General features: G+C 46.4%; 2 protein-coding genes and 1 long non-coding RNA gene across 8 annotated transcripts in view; all 3 read left to right on the top strand.

The window, feature by feature from the left end:
• zc3h3 (zinc finger CCCH-type containing 3) overlaps positions 1–16,110 on the top strand; it is a 30,319-nt gene extending 14,209 nt beyond the window's left edge. For both annotated transcript variants that reach the window (XM_049010419.1, XM_049010418.1), the window contains exons 5-12: positions 1,686–1,864; positions 1,953–2,037; positions 2,359–2,517; positions 2,650–2,719; positions 6,869–7,000; positions 11,691–11,854; positions 12,310–12,452; positions 15,836–16,110. In XM_049010419.1, coding sequence (XP_048866376.1) covers positions 1,686–1,864; positions 1,953–2,037; positions 2,359–2,517; positions 2,650–2,719; positions 6,869–7,000; positions 11,691–11,854; positions 12,310–12,452; positions 15,836–15,894 — 991 coding nt within the window. In that variant the 3' untranslated portion in view covers positions 15,895–16,110. The remainder of the gene's footprint in view (positions 1–1,685; positions 1,865–1,952; positions 2,038–2,358; positions 2,518–2,649; positions 2,720–6,868; positions 7,001–11,690; positions 11,855–12,309; positions 12,453–15,835) is intronic.
• Positions 2,730–6,840, top strand: LOC125739905 (uncharacterized). Of its 5 annotated transcripts, none has more exons than XR_007397377.1 (3): positions 2,730–3,760; positions 4,244–4,519; positions 4,589–6,840. It is a non-coding gene; the product is annotated as an uncharacterized LOC125739905 (long non-coding RNA). The 5 variants fall into 5 exon arrangements; XR_007397375.1 differs by having other exon boundaries at positions 2,730–3,810; positions 4,225–4,519; XR_007397378.1 differs by lacking the exon at positions 2,730–3,760 and adding an exon at positions 3,837–3,898.
• A 3,755-nt stretch (positions 16,111–19,865) lies between the features above and the next one.
• mafaa (v-maf avian musculoaponeurotic fibrosarcoma oncogene homolog Aa) lies at positions 19,866–23,860 on the top strand. Its single transcript, XM_049010454.1, has one exon. The coding sequence runs from the start codon at positions 20,800–20,802 to the stop codon at positions 21,727–21,729; it is 930 nt and encodes a 309-aa protein (XP_048866411.1). The 5' UTR covers positions 19,866–20,799; the 3' UTR covers positions 21,730–23,860.
• Positions 23,861–24,298: the final 438 nt, after the last annotated feature.

The following is a 24,298-nucleotide window of genomic DNA, read 5'->3' as shown; positions in this document are numbered from 1 at the left end:
CAGGCCCCCTGCTCTGTAATATATGGGGCCGACGTGCCCCTCAGATCTACCGCAATGAGCTTGAGTGCATGGAGGGGGCGGAGCTAAACACAGCACTGCGCTCTGTGGATTCTATCACTGTGTTTGTTTGTTTTTTTTTTTCTTTTCTCAAAACAGCCAATCTGCACCTCAACTTTGTAACTGGAGTGTAATTCTTTAACAACCACGCCCCCTTTCTCCCAGTATCTGCAGTGCGTGTTTAATACCACAGGCACTGCCATGCAGAGCCAGCCTGTTGGGTCTGGGCACGGCATCAGCTGTTGGTTTGCTCAAAGGGCCCCTGCAGTTTAATGTTACCCCCCCCCCAGCCCCCCCACATCCTCACCCCAAGTGGGAGGCTTGACAAACAAACGAGGTCATTAAGACGACTGGATGGTTATTCGCTTTAATAAGCGCCATTAAAATTCAGTGTGTCAACAGAGCCGTGTTATCAGCCAGCCTTCCTTATAATGGGCTCTGCGAGGCCAGATTACACCCCCAGTAAGCGCAGGTATCGCCACCCTGCATCTTTACTGCCGTATAAAACACATTTTTAATGCTGGCATCGGACCCGGCTGCCTCATGCCACTGGCTTGGCACGTGTCTGCGTGCCTGGCAACACGCGCGCTGTGGGCGCATCTCGGAAACGTACACTAAACGCACACGTCAACCCGTAGGGGTGAACACAAATAACATGCAGTTTAAGGGTCTAACAGAAAGCGCCCCAGGTTCTGCAGGTCTGATCTTGGGTTGCTGATTGTTATGTACCCAGCCCTATAGCGCTCAGATCACCCTCATTCCTGAATCAAGCTGCAGCCGAGGTAACACCCCCCTACCCCCCGCCTCGTCCGCAATTCTCAGCATGCGGGATAATTTAGGCTCCCATAGGAACCCCCAGCAAGCAGGAGAAATCAGATACCGTCTCAACCTCCCCTACATTAATAGTATCTGCATTTGGATCCATGTAGCGTGGCCCGTGGGGCGTAGATCACCCATCTCCATCTGGATCGTCCCGGACTGACTGCGTGTCCTGAGTAGGTTTTATCTGTTGTACCTTTGATAAAACCGCTGCACGCAAACTGCCATGTTAAATATCCAGTCCTATTAGGGAGCAGAAGTCTACAATTATCAGCTGTGCGAAACTGTTTGACTCAGGGACGAGAATAATATTATAAATAATGCAGATGTAGTACTTTATTTAAGCCAGACTGAATGTACTTAACAGCAATGACACCCTTTTTCTGAAGGCTGAAGAACGTTCCGGATGCAGGGCTTCACTCTGAAACAATGCTGTTCAGGGTTTCTTAAACCTGGAACTCAAGAACCTCTGGTTCTGCGCAAGCCAGAGGTTGCGGCATGAACTCTGTTTGTGCTTGACCTCCCTCTCACCAACTTGCCTGTGCATTTCCTGCAGCAGCAAACAGGCAATTGTGGCAGTATCAGGGGTGGCAATTCCTGCACGTCCCATAAAGCAAAGTCAGATTGTTCATCACACGGCATAATGCTGAGTCCCCCTCGCCCACCCCCCACAGATGGGAATGCACACAGTGGCGCCCCCCCTCCTGTCTGTCTGTTTATTCAGATGCAGATCTTACTTATTGAGTTTAGCCACACTGCCTCTTATGACTCGTCTATAATAAAACACCCGCTCCCTTCTCTTCCTCCAGGACGCTGCTACAAAACAGGCTCCGGACCCCCCCGGGACCCCTCCCTGATCAAGGTGTGCGTCCGTGGAGGGGGAGGGGCATGCGCTGGATCGGAGGGGCGCTGTACCGTGTCTCTGCCAACAAGCTGTGCCGTACGGCGTCCCCGAGCTCCCCCACCATCAGCCCCCGCCTCAGAATCGGTGAGGATGGAGCCGCCGGGGGCTGGGGTCATGTGTGTTTGCCGCTCAAGGCCAACAGAATAATGTCACCTCCCCCCCCCCCCCACAGGAAGGAGCCTTGCTCCTCAGGACCTGCCAGCTCACATCTCCCCCAATGGCCTGAGCAGAGGCTCTAGCACCAGATACCTGGCCAGGTGGGTGGGGCTAGGCTGGATGGGTGGGGCAGATGGGCTGGGCTTGAGTCAGGTGGGTGGGGCCAAATAGGTCATTACTCTGTTATGGGAAAAGTACAAAGTGTAGTAGGTGGGATGGCAGGCTTTTAAGGGATTTGTTAAGGGAGATAAGCAGAGAACCTTTAAGAAAACCCCGATGATCTTTTGCACAATAGCAGAGGCTTTTAGGGTGAAAAGGGCAAGCTGGGCTGCACGTTGGGTCACCAGTAAGCCCGGCTCGCTGCCCTGCCCTCAGCCCCCTCTAAAATGAATGTGCTTACATGTGGCCGTTCATCCTGCCAGCCGTGCCCTCCAGCGCAGCCGCTCCGTCATCAGGCACGCCCTGCAGCGGCACCAACGCAGCAAGCAGTACTGCATGTATTACAACCGCTTTGGTCGCTGCAGCCGAGGAGAGGGCTGTCCCTACATCCACGACCCCGACAAAGTGGCCGTATGCACCAGGTATGGCCTGCTCTGCTAGACAGTCATAAAAATATTCACATTGATGTCATTCATACGTGCTTTTTTTTTTTTTTTTTGACAAGTGACTTACTAAGACCAGCTGACTGAAGCTTTTCTGAATGGCCGTTGCAGGTTCTTGCGAGGTACATGCAAGCAGGCGGACGGCACCTGCCCATTCTCACACAAGGTGTCCAAAGAGAAGGTAAGCAGCAGATCCGAAGGTCTCATTACGCTGAATTTATGCACGGGGAGGCGGTCTGAAGCTCCGCCCCTGATACCACCCCTTGACTCCACCTTCCTTCTTTGAAGCCGATATTTGTGTCACCATCATGGTAAACTAGTACGAGGGCAGGACTGAGCCCCCAGCCCAGGAGCCCGTGCAGTGAGACTCGGATGTGCTAACGTGTAAATCCCATCCGGCCGCTGACTGATGGCGACGGCACAGAGCAGCTGTGGCTGTGACGTATTGGGTTATCGTGGGTGACCTGCATTCCCTGCATGACTGGGATCCTCTGTTGGCAGCGATGCCCACTCCCCCATCCCCCCAAATGGGGGTCCCGAGTCTTCCTCACCCAATACCGAGGTTTACTGAAAGCAACCTCCTCTTCCTCCATCTCTTTCTCTGCCTCTGATTTGATCCGTTATTCTCATTTATTTTAATCAATTGGGTGTAGGAGGGGCGGGACTCTTCACTGGATTGGTCTTCCCGCTAAGACCGTTGTCTTTCTCCCTTCCGGAAATGGTCAAAATTAAAGATAATCTTTTAGGGTATCAACAGCAAACACAGGTGCCCCACAGTTCATGATTATAGCTATTAATAAAATTTTAAAAGGTGAGGTAATGCAACGATAAGCAACAGGCTGTCCCTGTAAGGCACACCTGCAGTGCTTTGGGAGAGACTCCAGACTTCTGGAGGATCCCGGATCTGGTTGCATTTCAGCTCCTTCGATGTCGGATTCCTTATCTGTTTGCTCTGCCAAGCTTTTTGATTTAGGGGTTGTGTATGAACCTTAACCCGGTTAGCTTTACAGGTATTTTGATTTAGTGGTTTTGCAAGTGCCCTGATACTGTTGTGTTGCCAAGTTTTTGATTTAGGTTTTTAGGTATTTTGATTTAGGGGTGTTACAAGGGCCCTGACACTATTGGGTTGTCATGTTTTGATTACCTTTACAGGTATTTTCATTTAGGGGTGTTACAAGGGCCCTGGCACTGTTGGGTTGTCAGGTTTTGATTAGCTTTACAGGTATTTCCATTTAGGGGTTTGCAAGGGCCCTGGCACTGTTGGGTTGTCAGGTTTTGATTAGCTTTACATATATTTTCATTTAGGGGTTTGCAAGGGCCCTGGCACTGTTGGGTTGTCAGGTTTTGATTAGCTTTACAGGTATTTTCATTTTGGGGTTTGCAAGGGCCCTGGCACTGTTGGGTTGTCAGGTTTTGATTAGCTTTACAGGTATTTCCATTTAGGGGTTTGCAAGGGCCCTGGCACTGTTGGGTTGTCAGGTTTTGATTAGCTTTACATGTATTTTCATTTAGGGGTTTGCAAGGGCCCTGGCACTGTTGGGTTGTCAGGTTTTGATTAGCTTTACAGGTATTTTCATTTAGGGGTTTGCAAGAGCCCTGGCACTGTTGGGTTGTCAGGTTTTGATTAGCTTTACAGGTATTTCCATTTAGGGGTTTGCAAGGGCCCTGGCGCTGTTGGGTTGTCAGGTTTTGATTAGCTTTACAGGTATTTTCATTTAGGGGTTTGCAAGGGCCCTGGCACTGTTGGGTTGTCAGGTTTTGATTAGCTTTACAGGTATTTTCATTTAGGGGTTTGCAAGGGCCCTGGCACTGTTGGGTTGTCAGGTTTTGATTAGCTTTACAGGTATTTTCATTTAGGGGTTTGCAAGGCCCCTGGCACTGTTGGGTTGTTAGGTTTTGATTCGCTTTACAGGTATTTTCATTTAGGGGTTTGCAAGGCCCCTGGCACTGTTGGGTTGTTAGGTTTTGATTCGCTTTACAGGTATCTTCATTTAGGGGTTTGCAAGGCCCCTGGCACTGTTGGGTTGTCAGGTTTTGATTAGCTTTACAGGTATTTTCATTTAGGGGTTTGCAAGAGCCCTGGCACTGTTGTGTTGTTGTGTTCCCATTGCGGTCGGTGCTTTGCGGTGACATTGGTACATCATAGAACCTGCCACCTATCTCTGTTTCACTGCTTGTCTGTGAGGAATGCCCGCCTGTTTATCAGTCTTCTAGCCTCACTCCATCTCTGCCTGTCTGCCTACATTTTACTCTATGTACATCCAGTCGTCTGTCTGCCTGCCTGTCTGTTCGCCTGTCTGTCAGCATATCTTACTGTCTATCTTTCTGTCTACCTACCTACATGTCTTATTCTCTGTCTGTCTACCTGTCCATTTGCCTACCTACCTGTCTTATTCTCTGTCTGTATATCTGTCTATCTGCCTACCCGCCTGTCTTATTCTCTGTCTGTATACCTGTCTATCTGCCTACCTGCCTGTCTTATTTTCTGTCTGTATACCTGTCTATCTGCCTACCTGCCTGTCTTATTCTCTGTCTGTATATCTGTCTATCTGCCTACCCGCCTGTCTTATTCTCTGTCTGTATACCTGTCTATCTGCCTACCTGCCTGTCTTATTTTCTGTCTGTATACCTGTCTATCTGCCTACCTGCCTGTCTTATTCTCTGTCTGTATACCCGTTTATCTGCTTACCTGCCTGTCTTACTGTTTGCCTGTCTGCGTTACTGTCTGCTTAACTCCAGGCCCTTCCTGCTAAAATTGAGTCTAATTTAATGCCCCTTCAACACATGGGCCTTGCACATGTGCAGTTTGGAAGCGGTTCTGAACCTGATACAGGCCCAGTAGAGAAGAGGCCTCACCCAGTAACCGGAGTGTTTCTCTGGCCCGCGGGTCCCTGGCAGATGTCCTCACCCCAAGCATATAAACGCGTCACAACATCTGTCCCAGGCCCTGCCTGGGTAAATATTTCTGTAGCAGTTAATTAGGCATCAGTGACATGATCCTCCACTGAAAGCCTGTTTCATGGTTTATATTTAGAGTGGTCTTAATGTCATACTGAGTGCATACAGAAGGTGTTCCTGGATGGGCACTATAGGCTGACGATTACAGAGTAAAGCCTCTGTTTGCCTGTCTCTCCAGAGGCTTCAGTCTGTCTGTCTTTCTGCTCATCACTCTCTCCAACATTTGTTGCTTTTCATCCGTCTCTCTGCCTGTCTGCCTCTCTGTCCGTCTTTGAGTCTTCTGTCTGTCTCTCTTTTTGTCTGTGACTTTGCCATCCATCTCTCTGGTGTCTATCTTTCTGTCTATCTCTAACTGTACCATATGTCTTTGTCCATCCGTCTCTCTGCTGTCTGTTTCTCTGTTCATCTGTCTTTATCGGTCTCTCCGCCATCTCTCTCCTTCTTTCAGTCTCTCTGCCCATCCGACTCTGTCCGTCTCTCTGTCCATCTGTCTTTGTGGGTCTGTCTCTATGCTTGCCTCTTTCTTCGTTCATCTCTCTGTCCATCTAACATCCATCTCTCTGCCCGTCTGTCTCTCTGCCATCCATCCCTCTGTTCATCTCCGCTGGTCTGTTTCCCTGCCGTCTGTCTCTCTATCCATTTGTCTCTATCTGTTTATCTATCTGTTTTATGTAGATTTCTCTCTGCTGTTTGTCTCTCTGCCATCCGTTTCTGTCTGTCCATCTCTGTGCCCATCCATCTCTGTCTGTCCATTTCTCTGTCTGTCAGTCACTCTGCTCTACGCCTGTCCATCTTTCTCCTCTTGTCTCTCTCCCTGAATGTCATTCATCTACTGAGTCTGTCTGTCTCTCTGCAGTCTGTCTTTCTGCTGTTTGCCTATAACCGTCTGTCTGTGCCACCTTTCTGCTGTGTGTCTCTCTGCCACCTGTCTTTCTGTTCATTTGTAACTCTGTCATCCGTATTTGTCCATCCATCTCTCGGGCAATCTGTCGCACCATCCATCCGTCTCTCTGCTCACTTGTCTCTCTGTTAGCAGCTTCACTCCGTCTGTCTTTGTCCTAGAGGTCCCGGTAATCCACAGCTGTGCCAGTCTCACACAGCGAAGCCCCCAGCATCAGCCTCACACGGACACTGTGAAACATGTCTTAGCATGTATGTGAACATGCATGTCCTAGCTAGAATCCATGTGGAGCATGTGGGTGTGTTCTGCGAAGAGCTGGGATAGCTTGATGGTACATTGAGGATGGTAGATAATCATATCTGTGTTCTGATGAACCAGGTGGTCACAATCTGTGATAGCCAATGTAAAGGTAGAATACTTTTGAATATTAATGATGAAGAAGTTGACACCCCTTCCTCACTCCCCTCACAGATGCCGGTCTGCTCCTTTTATCTGCGAGGCATCTGCAACAACAGCAGCTGCCCCTACAGCCACGTGTATGTGTCCCGCAAGGCTGCTATCTGCCAGGACTTCGTCAGGGGCTACTGCCCTCAGGGGGAGAAGGTAGGTCCCATCACGCCCCGTGGGCGTCCTCTCTGCCCCATCGGCCTTGCCGTCACTGTAATGCTTGGGAAATAAGGTTTACACTGAGCAATACTGAGGAAATGCAAGTTGGGCAAATCAGGTAATTCGGCAGAGTACAGTTTTAATTTGGAGGGACCGCCGTTGTTTTTTAAGCAGTGAAGATATACTCGCCTAGGGTTCACCCACCCTGCGTCCTCCCGCTCTTTTCCTTCCAGTTACCTCTTTCACGTCCTCGGATTCTGCGGGTCTTTATGTCACAGAGAATCCCCCTCATCACCCCCCTGGACCTCCCACTTAATTGCCACGGTAACCGTGCTGTGGCTTCCTGATAAGTACCAGAGAGATTTCCCTTCAGATGTTACCCTTTCTGCTTCCTCAGCTCCGCATCGAGCCGTCTCTCTCTCTCTCTCTCTCTTTCTCTCTCTCCCTCCCCTCTCATTTTTGCCCCTTTTTTCTCTCTTTTCTTCACTCCTCTTGATGCCAGGGCATGTTTTAAATATTCCAGTGGAAAAGGAGCGCGTGTGAAACAAAAGCAGTATTAATATTTATTCTATTATCCGAAATGCTTAGTCTGAGGCTTCAGGCCGCCGGTCCCAAAGCGAGATGGATGGCAGCCCCTAATTATTAATGGGGGAAGTGCTGATGCAGCCGGCCCAGCGGGCCTCGGCCACTCGCGGGTTAAGCCCCGCCCCCTCGATTGTGCTGACTCGGCCCTCCTGCTGCCGCCGAAACGGCCCTAATAGACCCCTGGGATGCCAGCACCGGGACTTAAATCAAGTGGGAGCCCATGAACGTGCTCTCAGATTAAGATGTCCCATCTATGGGAGATTGAGAGTGTGTGTCTGTGCGAGTAGGTGTGCGTGTGTGCATGTCATAAGCCCAGGAAGAGGCTATGTGGGACATGGTTTCACACACGCTACTTTGGGGGGGAGGTATCTTCTTTTGCTGTAAAGCGGCATCATCCCCAAACCTCCCCAGGCGTCCAATACCTTAAGTGACATGCCACCTGCTGGCTGTAGGCTGCATAGCGAAGCTCCCTCCCCTTCCCCCGCCTGTGCTTCTACCACGATCCTCCTTTGCCCATTTTAAGGACAGTGGAGTTTGTGCTACAGGCAGGCCAGATGCTAATACGTAATCCATAGCCGTGAGATTGAAGTGTCAGGCTAATGTGTTTATTTGCGTGGCCCGGGTCAGACCGGACCCCCACAGGTCTCCGCCTGTGCATCTACCCAGGCACGCATGCTTTTTTATATCCATCCCGCTCTTAACTGAGCGCATGTGACACATAAACTATAATAGAACAGGGAAATGGGGTCTTGGTCACACTCGGCAGTCTTCGGTCCCCGTCTTTCTGGGTACATGGTGCACGGTTGGAAATGTAATAATTAACCAAGTGAAATTTGGCAATTGTTGCCAATAGCACTAGAAGTACAGCAGTTTAAGGAGAGCATGGGGGGCGGCAGGGTGTGGCGGGGGGGTTGGGGGACTGGGGGGTGGTTGGCATTGGCTGAAAGTCCAGGGAAACTGATCCACCGCCCCACCCCCAAGAACTATTTTAGGACCAAGCTGCTCCCTTTTGCCTGGACCCATATGAGGCTGTGATTACAGCCTGGGACAGGTGGGTGCTGGGCTGGGGCTCTGGGAGGTGTGGGGGTGGTGGTGCTTGTTGTGTTTGTCCACGCACAGATTAAAATGACAAATAGAGGTGCATAGGCAGGCCTAATGAAGCGTTTTTGTGTGACTGTCTGTGTTCCTGTTTCTGTGTGACTGTGAACTTTTCTGTGATTGGATGACGGTCGCATCCGTGGGATGAGCGGTGACGTCCAAAGGATGACTGTCGTGTCCGTGAGACGATTGTCGTGTCCTTGTAATGATGGTCATGTCCATGTGATGATGGCCGCGTCTGTGTGAGGATGGCCGTTCCCTTGCGATGACGGTCGTGTCTGTGTGATGATTGTCATATGCGTGGGATGATGGTCGCGTCCATGAGATGATGGTCGTGTCCGTGTGATGATGCCTGCGTCCGTGTGATGATTACTGTTTCTGTGTAATCATACATGTTCGGCATTACCTGTCTGAGACTGGCTTTATTAAAAGTCCAAAACAAAGACCCGGACCCTGCGCCCATTGTGGCAGGGGACTTTAAAAAAGCCAATCTCAGACAGGTAATGCCGAACTTGTAATGTGTTGATAAATGTCCATCGAGGGGAGTTAAATTTCTAGATCACTGCTACACACTGTATAAGCAGGGCTACACAGCTGTCTCACATCTAGCATTTGGGAAATCACACCACAACGCCATTTTCCTCATACCGGAATACCAACAAAGGTTTCGCCGCGAAGCTCCAGTCACAAAGGAGGTGCAGCGCTGGTCTGCCCAATCAGAAGCTACGCTGCAGGACGCGCTTGAAGACGTAGACTGGGAGATGTTCCAGACCTGCGCAGACGACATCAACGAGTTTGCGGAGGTAGCAGTTAGCTTCGTTAGCTTGCTTGCTAATACAGTTGTCCCTTCGGTGAGAATCAGATCGTTCCCAAATCAGAAACCGTGGGTTGACAGATCGATCCGTGCCGCCATGATCGCACAGACTGCCGCTTACTCCGCCGCTTTCACTACCGGCGATATGAGCGCCTACAAAGCAGCTTCCTGTGGCTTACGGTGAGTCGTAAGAGACGCTAAATGCCGGTGCTGTGTGGAGTCTCATTTCCACCAGGGCGACATACGTAGCATGTGGCACGGACTGCGCACGATTATGGACTATAAGTCCGTAAACATCACGACAGACAGCGCCGACTCATTTGTCAACAAACTGAATGCGTCCTACACTCGTTTCGAGGTTAGCCAGGCAGCTAGTGCTACCTACAGCCTGACGACCGAAGGCGGTGATGTCATCAGCATCGCAGAGCACGACGTCCTCGTAGCGCTGAGGTGGGTGAACACCAGGAAACGACCGGGCGCCTGCTTCACTGCTGTGCTGACCAGCTATCAGGGGTGCTCACTTCCATCTTCAACAAGTCCCAGACAAAGTCCGTGGTTCCTACGTGCTCCAAAAGATCTACCATAGTCCCCGTGCCCAAGAACAACAAGCCTTCAAGCCTAAATGATTACCGGCCTATCGCCCTGACATTGGTGGTCATGAAGGTGTTCAAGAGGCTCCTCCTCCATCCCCACTACCCCCGACCCACTCCAGTTCCCCTACCGCTCCAACAGATCGACAGAGGATGCCATCTCCCACGTCCTGCACACTACTCTCAGCCACATGGACATGAAACAGGTCAAGTATGTGAAATTGCTATCCATTGACTACAGCATTCAACACAATAGAGCCCCATAGACTGTTCATAAAGCTGAGGGATCTGGGCCTCAACACCTGTTTGCGTGTGTGGATGTTGGACTTCCTCATAGGCAGATCTCAAGTGCTGAGGGTGGGCAGGTGGGTCTCTGGCAGCTTCACCAGCATCACCGGAGCTCCACAAGGGTGTGTACTTTCCCCACTGCTGTACTCCCTTTACACTTCGGACTGTGTGGCCACTCATGGCTCCAACTCCATTGTAAAGTTCGCTGACGACACAGTGGTGTTGGTCATCATCTCTGGCAACAACGAGAAGGCCTACATGGACGAAGCGGAGAACCTGGCACTATGGTGTCGGGAAAACTGCCTCCAGATGAACACCAGTAAGACCAAGGAGTTGGTGGTAGATTTCAGAAGGAGACAGCAGCATGATTACAAGCCCCTTGTCATCAACGGAGCTCCACTGGAGAGGGTGAGCAAATTCAAGTACCTGGGCATCTACATCTCTGAGGACCTGACATGGGCTGCATACATCCACCTTCAGGCGGAAAAGGCAAAGCAGCGTCTGCACCACCTTAGACAGCTGAGGAAGTTCGGGGTCTCCCCTGCTGTCCGAAGGACTTTCTACTCCGGCGCTGTGCAGAGCATCCTCACTCAGAACATCTCGTCCTGGTACGGCAACAGCTGCATTTTGGAGCAAAAAGCGCTTCCGAGGGTGATCCGTGTAGCGGAACGCTGCTGCAGGTCAGCTCTCCCTTCACTGCAGGTCAGCTCTCCCTTCACTGCAGGTCAGCTCTCCCTTCACTGCAGGTCAGCTCTCCCTTCACTGCAGGTCAGCTCTCCCTTCACTGCAGGTCAGCTCTCCCTTCACTGCAGGTCAGCTCTCCCTTCACTGCAGGCCATCTACACAAGGAGGTGTAGATCCAGAGTCATAAGGATTGTAAAGACCCCTCTCATCCTAGTAACAAACTGTTTCAGGTTCTGCAACTTCATGGCCAAGACAGAAAGACTCAGAAGGAGTTTTTATCCCCAGGCCATTTGACTTCTCAATCCCGACACGCCCCCCACTCTCTTTACACTATAGTATAACAGTATATTATTATAGTACTTTTATACTATACTGAACAGCAACCTAAGCGGTATTATATTCAAAGTTTTATTTTAAAAACTTAATTTATTTGTCTTTTTTTTTCTTCATATCCTTTGTAACTAGTTGCTCACTCAAAGGAGTGGTTCAGGATACATATCACTGCATGTTGTACCTGTATGACTATGTATGTGACAATTAAAGAATCTTGAATCTTGAATGTTCCCATGTGACCGCAGCCCCTCGCGGCTGCCCCACCCCTAACCGCTCTCTCTGCCCCCCCCCCCAGTGTAAGAAGAAGCACACCCTTGTGTGCCCCGATTTCTCCAGCGCCGACGGCTGCCCCCGCGGCTCCAGGTGCCAGCTGCAGCACCGTCTGCCGTCCAAGCGCCCGGGTCAGCGCCAGACCTCCACACCAGCCAGGCGGAACCACAGAGCGGAGAGCCCTGAAAGGTCAGGGTGAGCCGGCAGGCCGGTGGCACCGGAAACGCTAACGCTGCGTGGAGAGACGCCTCAGGGCAGGACGGGAGCGTGTGTGTGTGTGTGTGTGTGTGTGTGTGTGTGTGTGTGTGTGTGTGTGTGTGTGTGTGTGTGTGTGTGTGTGTGTGTGTGTGTGTGTGTGTGTGTGTGTGTGTGTGTGTGTGTGTGTGTGTGAGTGAGTGTGTGTCCACACAGTGTGGTTTTATTACCTGTTATATTTTAGCATGTGGGGACATTTTTCCAGTCGAGCTCAATTTTATAAAAGATATTGTGAATGCAATCAAAAACTAAAATAGCCAAAAAGTTTTGCGTTTTGTTTGGTTATTAATGGTTAGGGGTTACGGTTGTCATTTTAGGGATTTTTTTGTGTAGCATTGGGAACTGCGACTGTTGAGAAAATGAGATAAATTGCACCCTTTCATCCCCAGGTTAGAGGTGGCTGAATGCAGCCAGGCAGGTGGGGGGACGCCTGCGGACCCTAACAAGCTGCCATCATTCATCTCCCTATCCAGCTCCCCGGAAACACCTGAGCCATCGGATGCATCCCCTGCTGAGGGACTGGAGGGCTCTGGTAAGGACTGCGTACTTCTGCTTAGCAGTCCGCGGTATAAAACACAAACCGCAGTGTTTCAAATGAAACAGGAGCTGGCATTTTGATTAAAGAACCAGATAAGTACCCAGTTCAGTGGGTGTTTAACACGGTCCACTTTGCTTCTGGAAAACATGTACCGTAGAGGAGGACGTATTGCAGTATATTTTAGGGACACAGCCACGTAAATGTGTGCAAAGGCTGGAGAGAACAGCAAAGGCGGGAGAGAACAGCAAAGGCGGGAGAGAACAGCAAAGGCGGGAGAGAACAGCAAAGGCGGGAGAGAACAGCAAAGGCAGGAGAGAAGAGCATAAGGTTTTGGGGGTATAACCCTTCAACCGGCCAGCTCAGCTCCCAGAGGAGGAGGCAGTATTGACTCCATATTGAAAAGCCACCATATTGAGTATCGACTGTTATTGGATAGGATCGGGGGCTGGTGCTGACTGTCCCGACCCCCTGGCTGCAGTTTGGGGCAGGATTGTGGGGAGCCCTGCTTCAGCGGCGTTTGGGGGGAGGGGACCCGGCGTGGCTAACTCATAGCTTAGCATAAGGCCCATGATGTACCTGCATTCGAACTAGGGCTGTCACTAACGATTAAATCAATAATCGAGTAATCTACCAGTTAATCTAACGTCAAATAACTGCTATAATATAATATAATGAAATATATTATAATATTATATATACATTGCAGTTGGTGCAAGGAAAGAACCAACTAACCATTGTAGGTTGCACATTCACACACATGCAACCAGTTGACTTAAGTTGGATGTTTTCGGACAGTGGAAGGAAATGACGACATGGCATTTCATGCACATGCATTTGTCACATCGCAAGGCAGCTTGTCAGCCGAGTTCAAGCCATTTTCAGTCAGTTGCAGGAAGCAAAATTTAGCAGGCTTTGCAATTTTAATGATAGTTCCTTTTCAACATTATCTAATACAAAAAAATTAAGAATCAGCCTTAAGTTTGCCTCCACTGCTTTTGCATATGCGCTGCATGTGCTCTCGGAGACAATCATAATCATTCTCACCCTTGCTGTTGTGAGAAATTAAACAAAAATGAGTGAAGTGGAAAAAAGCAAACGAAATGGTCACAAAAAGATATTCGTCTTCTGCTATATGGAAATATTATGTATTCCTTAGATATTGAGCAAAAGCAAGAGAATAGTCTGCACAACTCGGCTACACTACAAACTTATCTCGCACACGGTTAGTCGATAATAAGGTCAATTATCTATATAATTCTTTTTCAACTCCTAAATATCACAATGTGAACTTTTTCCAGTATTATAAATCCATGCTCAAAACATGCAATATGTTCACACACAAAAAAAGAGTTATATGGTTATTATGCACTGTATTATGTAAGATGATGCGGCTAAGTGACAGGCTATCATTCGTTTTAGCAGTGATAATTTTGACATACAGGAATCATAACAAAATAATTTGTCAATCTGATGACAGACAGTTTAGGCCACTCCAAGAGACTAAGTGGCACATTTCTATGGCTAACTTTGGATTATCGGGTGAGCCCGTCAAACCTGAATGCCTTCTTTTAAGATGCACTCTATGTGGACAAACGTATTTGGACACCTGGCTATTACACCTACAGGAACTTGTATGACATCCCATTTTAAATCCAAATGAGTCAATATGAAGTTGGATCCCTCTTTGCAATAATAAAGCTGCCACTCTTCTGGGACAGCTTTCCACAAGATTTTGGAGTGTATCTATGGGAATTTTTGCCCATTCATCTAGAACAGCAATTTGTGCGATCAGGCTCTAAAATGTCTTGGTATAGTGAAGCATTAAGAGTTCCCTTCACTGGAACTAAGAGGCTTAACTCAGCCTCTGAAAAACACCAAACTTTATAGTTGGCACAATGCAGACAGGTAGGTAGTGATCTGGCATCTGCCAAACCCAGACTCGTCCAAAGACTGCTAGACAGAGACGTTTGATTTGTCACTCCGCAGAACACGTTTCTACTGCTCCAGAGAAAGAACCACCCGAAACATGAAGAAGTGAACATTATGCCCAAGAATGGTTGTAGAATGTAGAAAAAAAACTTGTTGTAGATGTATGTCTTTACTATATCTCTTCAGAAGTCGAATATCCATCCATTTTCCAAACCGCTTATCCTACTGGGTAGCAGGGGGTCCGGAGCCTATCCCAGAAGCAATGTGCACGAGGCAGGGAACAACCCAGGATGGGGGGCCAGTCCATCGCAGGGCACACTCACACACCAGTCACTCACACATGCACATCTACGGGCAATTTAGCAACTCCAGTTAGCCTCAGCGTGTCTTTGGACTGTGGGGGGAAACCGGAGTACCTGGAGGAAACCCCACGACGACATGGGGGGAACATGCAAACTCCACACAGGTCTGGCGTGTGACCCAGGCGGAGACTCGAACCCTGGTGAAGTCAAATATGAAAAAAGAAAAAAAATAGAGACGGAACGTTCTGTTATAGCGGTACCTTTCAGTGATTGATGAACATGTTTGTGATGGTTTTTAACAGTCACATATCAATGCATAAAATCACAGTACTTCATTAATAACAAATTATTAAGTAACTCCTACTTCTGTTATATTCTCCATTCACACATAGTGACAACTGTGTATTGTTTGTTTGCAGTACAAAGAAAGATGTCCATCGCCATACAGCGCGTGGCATTACGAAAAAATTCAGGCATATGAAAATAATGTACAGTATAATAAAAAAAAAATCACATTTTCGAAAGTACTGTATTGTTGTTTACTCTGTCTTTTAATGTTAGTTTTTTGGGGGGATGTTTTGTGGTTCTTTTCCGTGTTTTGGCGTCTTTCGAGCGACCAGCCTGACAACAAGCGTATGCTCAGTCGTACTGTTTTATTTAATTATTTGTGTATAATTAAGGTTACTTTAAGTCTATATTCTTGGTCACAGAAAAACATTTTAAAAATTGAAAAAAATCTGTGTTTTTGAGGTTTGAACGAATTATTTGTATTTATATTATTTTAAGTGGGAAAAATTGATTCTGGTCGCAAACTTTTTGGGCCGCAAACTGAGTCCTCGAATGAATTAAGTTTGCGAGCCGAGGTACCACTGTACTGTGAATTTCATTATTTGGACCCGTACCCTCTATGCTCCATCTCCCTTCCACCATATAGCCGAGTAATCAAGGATGAAAGTTTTAATATTTTAATATTTAATTATAATATTTTGTAATAATCAAGAAATCAAGTTTAATTAAGTAGTCGTAACAGCTCTAGTTTGAACCTTTGTGCCAGAAGCATGGGGTCATTCTTAAGGGGGGGGGGGTAGTTTGATTTAGCTAAGAGAAAAGGAACAAGTTTCTAATTACTTTTTTCCCCCCATACAGACAGGTCCTCTTTAACTGCTGTTCCTGAGAGGAAGCTTCAGATTAAGCCTCGCTTCTAGAACAGTCACGGGGCGTTTCCGGAGAAAGTCATTCCACAGCTCCTCCTCCAAATCTTGCTGTGGCTCCTCCCCCTGATGTGTTATCCACGCCCCTTTTGACCTTGTTATTTTACTCTCCTGTGCCATGACAGGCCTGTTCAACGAATGAATTTTAATTTATAAACGCTGAATTAAAAGACAAATAAAGATTTTATTTATATATGCTGTTGATTAAAACCTGTCTCTGTGATGTTCTGTGGTTATGATGGAGGTCGTCCTCCAACGCTTCAGTCATGGTGTAATGACGTGGTCAGTGGGGTACGTGCTTTCCTTGGGGACCCATCTTTGACCATCCTTACGAAGCGGGGTGATCTGATTCCCTGGAGCAGGCACCATGAAACCTCGCCCCGAAATACCCATAATTCAGACATATTACATCGTGCTGCGCCACTTATGTTTCCGGACCGCCAATCCTGCGCCCCCCTCCCGGCACGCACTTAAGATCCTTGCTAGGGCGCCCGTGACGAGGCGGAGACTATGGCTCCCTGCCTTCACTCCTCCCGACCGACGTGCTGAGCTCTGCAGGCTTTAATTAAGATCAATATTTGAAGTTTTAGTCAAAGTGAGAGAGAAGAGGGGTACGGGGGGGGGACCTGCTTGGCTGCGTGGAAACTCACGGAAACAAAAAAAGGTCAACTGTAATTTTTCCTCCCCCTTGACTGCTTGCAGAAATATAAAAAAGACAAACTTATAGTTCCACGGAGAGGCTGTCCCATCAATAACGATCCGAGTTTCTCTGGGACTAGTGATTCATCAGCCTCACCCGAGACCCGCCCCCACCAGCTGTACGTATCTGCCGGGGAGTAACGGCTCCGCAGCGTTACACCGAGACCCAGCCGAGAACGGGCACAAGCCTGCCGGACCACCGCGAAGAAGGAAGGCGTCACGATCGAGGTACCTCGGGTTACGCCAGCGGAAATTACAATCTCGAGTAACGAGACCCACCGACTATGGGATCAACATATGCACACACCCCCCCCCCCCCCCCCGAATGCATCGCACCCTATAAACCGCACTCACTCAAAATGTCAGTGGTCTGTGGCCGCGTACAGGACTGGGTGCCGCCTGCAGCGTGAAAGGCCGCAAAGAGCGGAGACCGTAGCGGGGTGAGTTACGGGGCTCCCTTACTGCTCAGTGGCTGCTCAGTTCTCTGGCATAGATCAAGATGATTCCATCATTTCTGCGCCATTAGATTCCCGTCTGTGGTCTGTAGAGGCTTTGCACTTCCTGGCGTGATGGAGGTTTTACAAACTTAACTGCTAAACTGGAGAACAGAGCAATAAAATGCACCATCAGGTTAAGAGCGGATGATAAGGCAGGGCTCTCCTCCCCGACTCTCATCCACCCTACCTGAACGGAGGGCGGAGCGCGGGGGGGTGGGGGTAACCCGGGGTGTCATTCGCTAGCCCCGGCATGCTGATGTCCACTTTGCCTAAATGGGCAGAAGTGCACCAGCAGCGAGGTCTTAATACGCGGAGACACAATGAAAACCACTGACTTCAAAATTTATGTCTCAAGCCGCGGCTTCCCGCTTCTCGCCACAATAAATGGCCTGAGCTTGATCGTCTTAGAAAATGGCATTTCAATGCGGACTGCTTAGCTTGGACTTTAAGGGCCACTCCTGCTTATTTGAAAAAAAAAACCCTAAAACGACTTTCGCGCACCTTAAACTTGAAACACTTTGATGCGATTTCCGCTCCATACTTTACTTACTTTTCCTATATCGCCAGCAAATTTTCGGCGGGTGGTGCGTGTTTTATTAATGCGCTTCTCTAGCGATCAACAGATTTCGCTCATTTCTCGTACTTCACGAGTTCAAGGCGCTAATTGAGAATTACTAAACTTCGAGAACTGACCAAAAAAAAGACATTTACGAAAATATGTTACTTTCGGAACTCTGTTTTCTTCTGCTCTTACATAAACGGTGTAAATTACCCCAGATATACTGGGGATCTTCAGTGTTGACCCCTATGTGTATATTATATTGTGGCTGTCCCCTTAATTACACATTCCCCTGATTGTAAATGAGTTGACGGAGGGGGGGAAGCGCACCCAGAGGAGCTGAAGTCCCCTTAGCCTTGTTTCTCATTGGCCTGGGGACATACAGATGCATTATGCCAGGGAATTATTTATGATAATGGCGTATATGTCATACGCTACTGAATCCAGCCAGATTTAGATCAGTTTCAGAAAAGCCTGAGCTTCACCTTTTGCCTCTACTGCCGTCTTCAGGAGTTCGAACCAAAAATAAGTGGCTTTAGGACACATTCATATAGCTCATTTGTGCGGGTTTTTAAATCTGTGCGAGGAAAAATACATCACTTATGTCTAATGTAAAACGATGCATTTATTATTAGTAGTATTTGTTGGATTAGTGTAACATATGCAAAAATACCGAAGTTACATTTCTGTGTTAGTAATTAACTATACTTTAAAAGCGAAAGCTGAAAAGCTTTGTTTTACAGTTTTAATTTAGTTTTTAATGCATGAAAACGTATATAGGCCAATATTGGTGCATATTAAATGTTTTTCTCGTCACTATTAAATAAAAATGGAGCTTATCTACATAGCTTGTATTGATGATTGTGAACAAAACATATATATATATATATATATATATATATATATATATATATATATATATATATATATATATATATATATATATATATATATTATTCAGTTTATTACATAGTTTTTACCATAAATCCGACAGTTTTTTTCACCATATGAGCTGTGATTTTTTTTTGTGTGTTTTTGATTCGTTTTTGATTGATTGTTACGTTTGTGCAATACATGACCAAAGTTGTTTTGCTTTGTGCGTAGAATAACTAAATAAAATATTAGTTATTTTAATTCAGTTCCAATGTAAATATATTTTTGACCCAAGTAAAAACAAAATACGTCCGCTAGTTGGTGAAGCCAGCAATTAACCTGAACAGACGATTTTTAAGAACGTGTTATTAATTTTGCAACTTAATACGTGATCGGTGTTTCAAGAGGAGAAAAGTTATACGCTGAAATTCCTTAGTCAACTTTATGGACATTTGCCAAGGAGGTAGAATTAAAGCGCACCGCCAGCTACACATATCTGTAGCTTAACGCCTTGTTGCTGAATCTCAGAAAGCTATATCGCCTTGTACAGGCAAAACGTGTATACACATGACTCTCCGAAATATGCAAATAAGCTTTATGGAGAAATGGTATTAGTTGCATAACACGAGAATAAAACGAGAATTTGTTTGTGAATGAAAAATAAAGCCATCGTTTTATGACAGCAATGATTGTATGTTATATTTTAATATGGCTTTACCATTATTACTTGCTAATGCGTTGCACTAATATTTCACTGTAGACACGCGGAAGGCAGAAAGTGGCAAATGATTAGACACCAAATTGCTTGGATTGCGCTGAAAAGCACTTGTGCCCTTGCTTTTTGCGGTGTGAGGAGACAAGGTTTCAATTTTCGAGCACGTTTTTAAACATCCAATAGATCATTGCAGGTCATTTTGTTCATTATTCACTTTCGTCTTACATCTAAAGATTATTTTGTATTTTTAAATATTTCTGTTTTCGTGTGAGGTCTACATTTATATTTAGTTAGTGTGATGTAACATGTTTTTAAAAGTTAAAAGTACCGCTCATACAACCTGAAGTAACGTAAGTACACGTAATTCCCATCCCTGCAAAACTGCTTCAGGCTGGCTCCTCTCACCTGCAGCGTTGCCTCCAGTTGTAATTACATAATGCCAGTCGCTAGAGGGCGGGCTTTCGACTGTCCTGAAAGCTGCCGTGTGTTCTCTGCTGCTCCCTGGCTAGCTATAGGGAAATGCACTTCCTCCGATTGGCTCCTGACACCTCCAGATGGGCGGGTCAGAACTTTGCTATCTATAAATAAGCAGACTACCTCTACGGCACTGTAGTGGCTGTGGTCTGAGACAGTCTGTGCAGTAGAAAGGTTGTAGAAACTTGTGTTAGGGACTTCTTTCTGCAGACATAACAGCAATACAGACTTCCCATAGAAAAAGCACTGGATACACCGCGTCGATATCTTTATTTTGCATAAATATTATGCATCGTGGTAGATGTGGATTCCAGTCCTGGATTACTTTAAGCGAACCAGTTTTGATTTTAACGAATCGGTAATTTCACTTTTTTTATTGTCATTTCTTCTGCGGATCCTACAGGACTGGATTTTAGCCAGCTCTCGGGTATGTTTGTAACAGCTGACAGGTGATTGCCCTGCAGAAAGTGTTGTTTTTACTAATTGCTATTTTTTGACGGACACTGTGTACTACTGACTTTCCCATCGAGGGGTGACCCACAATCGCATGCTTCCGATGATCGGCTCGGACTTTTAAAAGTTCTGCATTTACGTATATTTTGCTTGATTAACGGAGGCGAAGACGGATAAAAGTAATAAGCTAACGAAAGGGGGAGAAAAACAAGGCGAAGAAAACTTGCAAAAACCCAAGAGCCCTAAAGCAGACACCCCAAGCCCGCTGCTGAGTTTAAGCGAGGACAAGACAGGTTTGTGTTTCTGAATGTAACATCTTCAAGTTTCAGCCGCTCTGCCCGACGGACCAAAGTGTGCATTTGACACGGGATAAGTTGTCAACAAGAGGCGCGGAGGCAAACTGGCAGGTGCTCACCTTCGGTTACATGCATACATATATTCGCGACACTATAAATAGAAATTGTTTTAAGGGTTGACGAGTTATCTGCGCACGGCCCCGGGTGCGTGTGCGCGCGCTTGTGCGCCTCTTTAGACCAACTCCGCGGTGTGTGTGCAAGGGCTGCACAGTGCGGTCCTCCACCACACCGTCCGCTTTGGCTGTGAGAGCCGCTGGAATCGCATGGACTGACATGGCCACTGACCTCGCCATGAGCGCCGAGCTGCCCAACAGTCCCCTGGCCATCGAGTACGTCAACGACTTCGACCTCATGAAATTCGAGGTGAAGAAGGAGCCCCCCGAGGCGGAGCGGTACTGCCACCGCCTGCCACCTGGCTCCCTCTCCTCCACCCCACTTAGCACCCCATGTTCCTCCGTGCCTTCCTCGCCCAGTTTCTGCGCTCCGAGCCCCGGGGCACAGAGTGTCCAGAATCCCGGTAACAGCCTCAACGGCAACAACAACAACAGCAGCAACAACAGCAACCAAAACTCCACGGGAAAGCCCCAACTAGAAGACCTTTATTGGATCCCCAACTACCAGCACCATCTGAACCCAGAAGCCCTGAACCTAACGCCCGAGGACGCTGTGGAGGCCCTCATAGGCAACGCGCATCACCATCATCACCACCACCACCAACCATACGAGGGCTTCCGAGCGCAGCAGTTTGCGGGGGAAGACCTCTCAGTGGCATCTAATGGTCATCACCATCACCAAGTCCACCATCACCACCACCATCACTCTCATCACGTCCGCCTGGAGGACCGCTTCACGGACGAGCAGCTGGTGGGCATGACCGTGCGGGAACTGAACCGGCAGCTGCGCGGCTTCAGCAAGGAGGAGGTCATCCGTCTCAAGCAAAAGCGCCGGACCCTGAAGAACCGGGGCTACGCGCAATCCTGCCGCTACAAGCGGGTGCAGCAGCGGCACATGCTGGAGAGCGAGAAGTGCACCCTGCAGAACCAAGTGGAGCAGCTGAAGCAGGACGTGGCGCGCCTGGCGAAAGAGAGGGACCTTTATAAGGAGAAGTACGAGAAGCTAGCTAGCCGGACCTTCAACGTAAATAACAGGGACCCCTCCAGCGGCAACCACGGCAAGCCCCCGGCAAATGAGTTCTTTATGTGAGAGACTGTACAAAAGCACCGATCTCAGTCGTTTATTGACTTTTTTGTTTAGACATTAATTTAAAGAGACTTTATATGTAAAATTGAACTGTGTAAATTAATTTTATATATGCGCACATTGCGTGCGCTCCTTACACACGTGCGCATGTATGTTCTGTACAAGTATGAAGAAGATGCTGTGAGTCACGAACGGAAAAAAGACTTGGCAGCTGAAGGGGATTATCGTCCTAATTACACCTTAATTACTAATTTAGAAGTTCTGATGCAATAGCTACAGCTTTTTAAAAATAATTTTTCAAAGTCTTGTGAAGAATAGCCAAAATAATTTGCGTATAGATTATGACCCGAGTGGCAAATGTAAAATCTTTTCCAGTCTTAATTTCTCCATTAGAATTATTATTTTAAGCCATTATAATAAACTTATTCAAGTAAGATGTTAAGGGAAATAACGGATGATAAACCTTTTCTCCATTCCGGACTTCTAGAAGGAAAAGCAAGAAAAAACAACGGAAAAAAGCAATACATGTTTACAGTCGTCCGAAGCAGTTTTAGAGGACTGTCAACATGGAGCAGCGTGCACTTTGCGTGATGTGTCTTGGACGTTGCAGATCGACGCAAATCTGCGCACTTTCAACAACCCTGCATGCGGGACATGTATGGTTTTAAATATTTCAAAGCCTTTCACTTGTCCCCCAGTTCGTCTGGATGGGAAGCATGAACCACGGTTCTTTTTTTCTCTCTTCAGCATTATTAGTCTCGCCTAACGTACCCACAAGCGCGGAATGATGTACTGTCTTGAAGAAATGCGACTAACTGTAAATTACGAGACGTGCTGCGTTATTTCAGTTGTTTCTGTTGTTTGAAAGAAAACATGACAAACTGAGCCAGATTTTAGGGTAATTTATTTCCACTTGTAAACATATCTAGCGTATTGTTAGAGTGTTATTTCAAAAACTTTTTTCTTAATTGCTTGACTTCAAAACGTCTTAATACAATGTTTGTATGTAACAGCATGCAAATACTCTGCGATAATCTCATTCTATTTATTATGTGCAATTAACGAAACTTAAGCACTATATCCAAAATTATTGTTAAAACATGTTTTATATTAAACGGATCTGTCGTTCCATTGTTGTTATACAAAAAGGTGTAACATAATTATGACATATAATTAATGTAGATAGTAAAAAGTCTGCAACTGCTGCTAATTCCCTATGCACCAACTATATTTAAACAGATTTTTTTACTTTTAAAAAGTGTATTATACGACACGGACGCTCTCCTGGAAACGGCTGCTTTGGCGAGGTCCGCGGCCGTGCTTGGAAAAAATATATCTTCCAGAACTAAGTCTTAAAACGGTGCTCAAAGTGCTTGTTAGAAATTGACATGTCTTTCCCTAAAGTAACACCTTCTGCAATGGAATGGAAGTAAATTCAGTCTAAATATTTCAAGGACGAACGTTATGCTCTTTCTGCTGCAAACATGTAGTGCAATATTGTATATAGGTATGAAATTACTTGTGTATGCCGAACAATATCATATCATAGCTATGTTTCATATTTTGAAAACCTGACATTTGGCGTCAGATGCAAAAACAACTTTAAAAACTAATTTCAAACTGTTTTACGCTTTGTTTTCTATCCAAAATTGTTTATTATTTTAGTCAAAGTTTCCGAGATGTCATTATGATTCAACGTGAAAATACCAATCAGTGTCCAAGAATAGCCAAGTCACCGTTTGCTATTTTGTGCCAGAAACAATCTTACACTTCTGATGAACCTTCATACTTAAAATACTAAAACGAACCTTCATGCTTAAAAGTAGCCATAAAGTTTATGCCATTTTATGTTTTAAAATATTGTCATTCAACCGCCATTCTCTATTCATTTGAAGGTGGCATAATCTTTTTCGAAAATGAATTTAAGATTTCTGTAAGATACCTTTAACATTAAATCATACAAATCAAAGCCTATCTTGAACAAACGCTATGCGATTGATGTATATACGTCGGTACATGCGAAATATGCATATAGACTTGTACATGGTCCGGAGTGTGAGCGAATCCAGCTATTATGTTTCGAAAAGGAATGTTGGAACTTCTTTTCATAATGTTTAATAAAAAGTTATGATCACTTCTGGTCCTTCAAAGTGTGTTCGTCTTATTTAAAATAGGTTGTTTTAAAATATATTGCACACGCAGTTCTATCAATCTTACAATCACATTTTTTAATTGCCGCACGACACATTTTGGCATATTGTAATAACGGTACAAATAATTAGATATATGTTTAATTTATTGCTAAATTGCTATATGAATATTGTACATCAAACTAATGTCACCAACTCTGTATCGATTGTGCAGTAAATCATTCAGTTTTACCTCAAACACTCTTGATAATTATCTACTTGTTTTGCTATCGCATCATACGCAAGCCTGTAGATGTATTATTTTTAAATATATTCAAGATTATTGCCACTTTTCATAAAGATATAGGCTTTATCTGAAAGAACTGCGTTTTAAAATTAAGACTACATTTAGTGTCTACATAAATTTATACATTTGGTTTAGC

This window comes from Brienomyrus brachyistius, chromosome 4 (genome assembly GCF_023856365.1).
Source record: "Brienomyrus brachyistius isolate T26 chromosome 4, BBRACH_0.4, whole genome shotgun sequence".
Lineage (NCBI taxonomy): Eukaryota > Metazoa > Chordata > Actinopteri > Osteoglossiformes > Mormyridae > Brienomyrus > Brienomyrus brachyistius.
The sequence above is the reverse complement of the archived record's forward strand: the minus strand, read 5'-3'. Positions and strand labels throughout refer to the sequence as shown.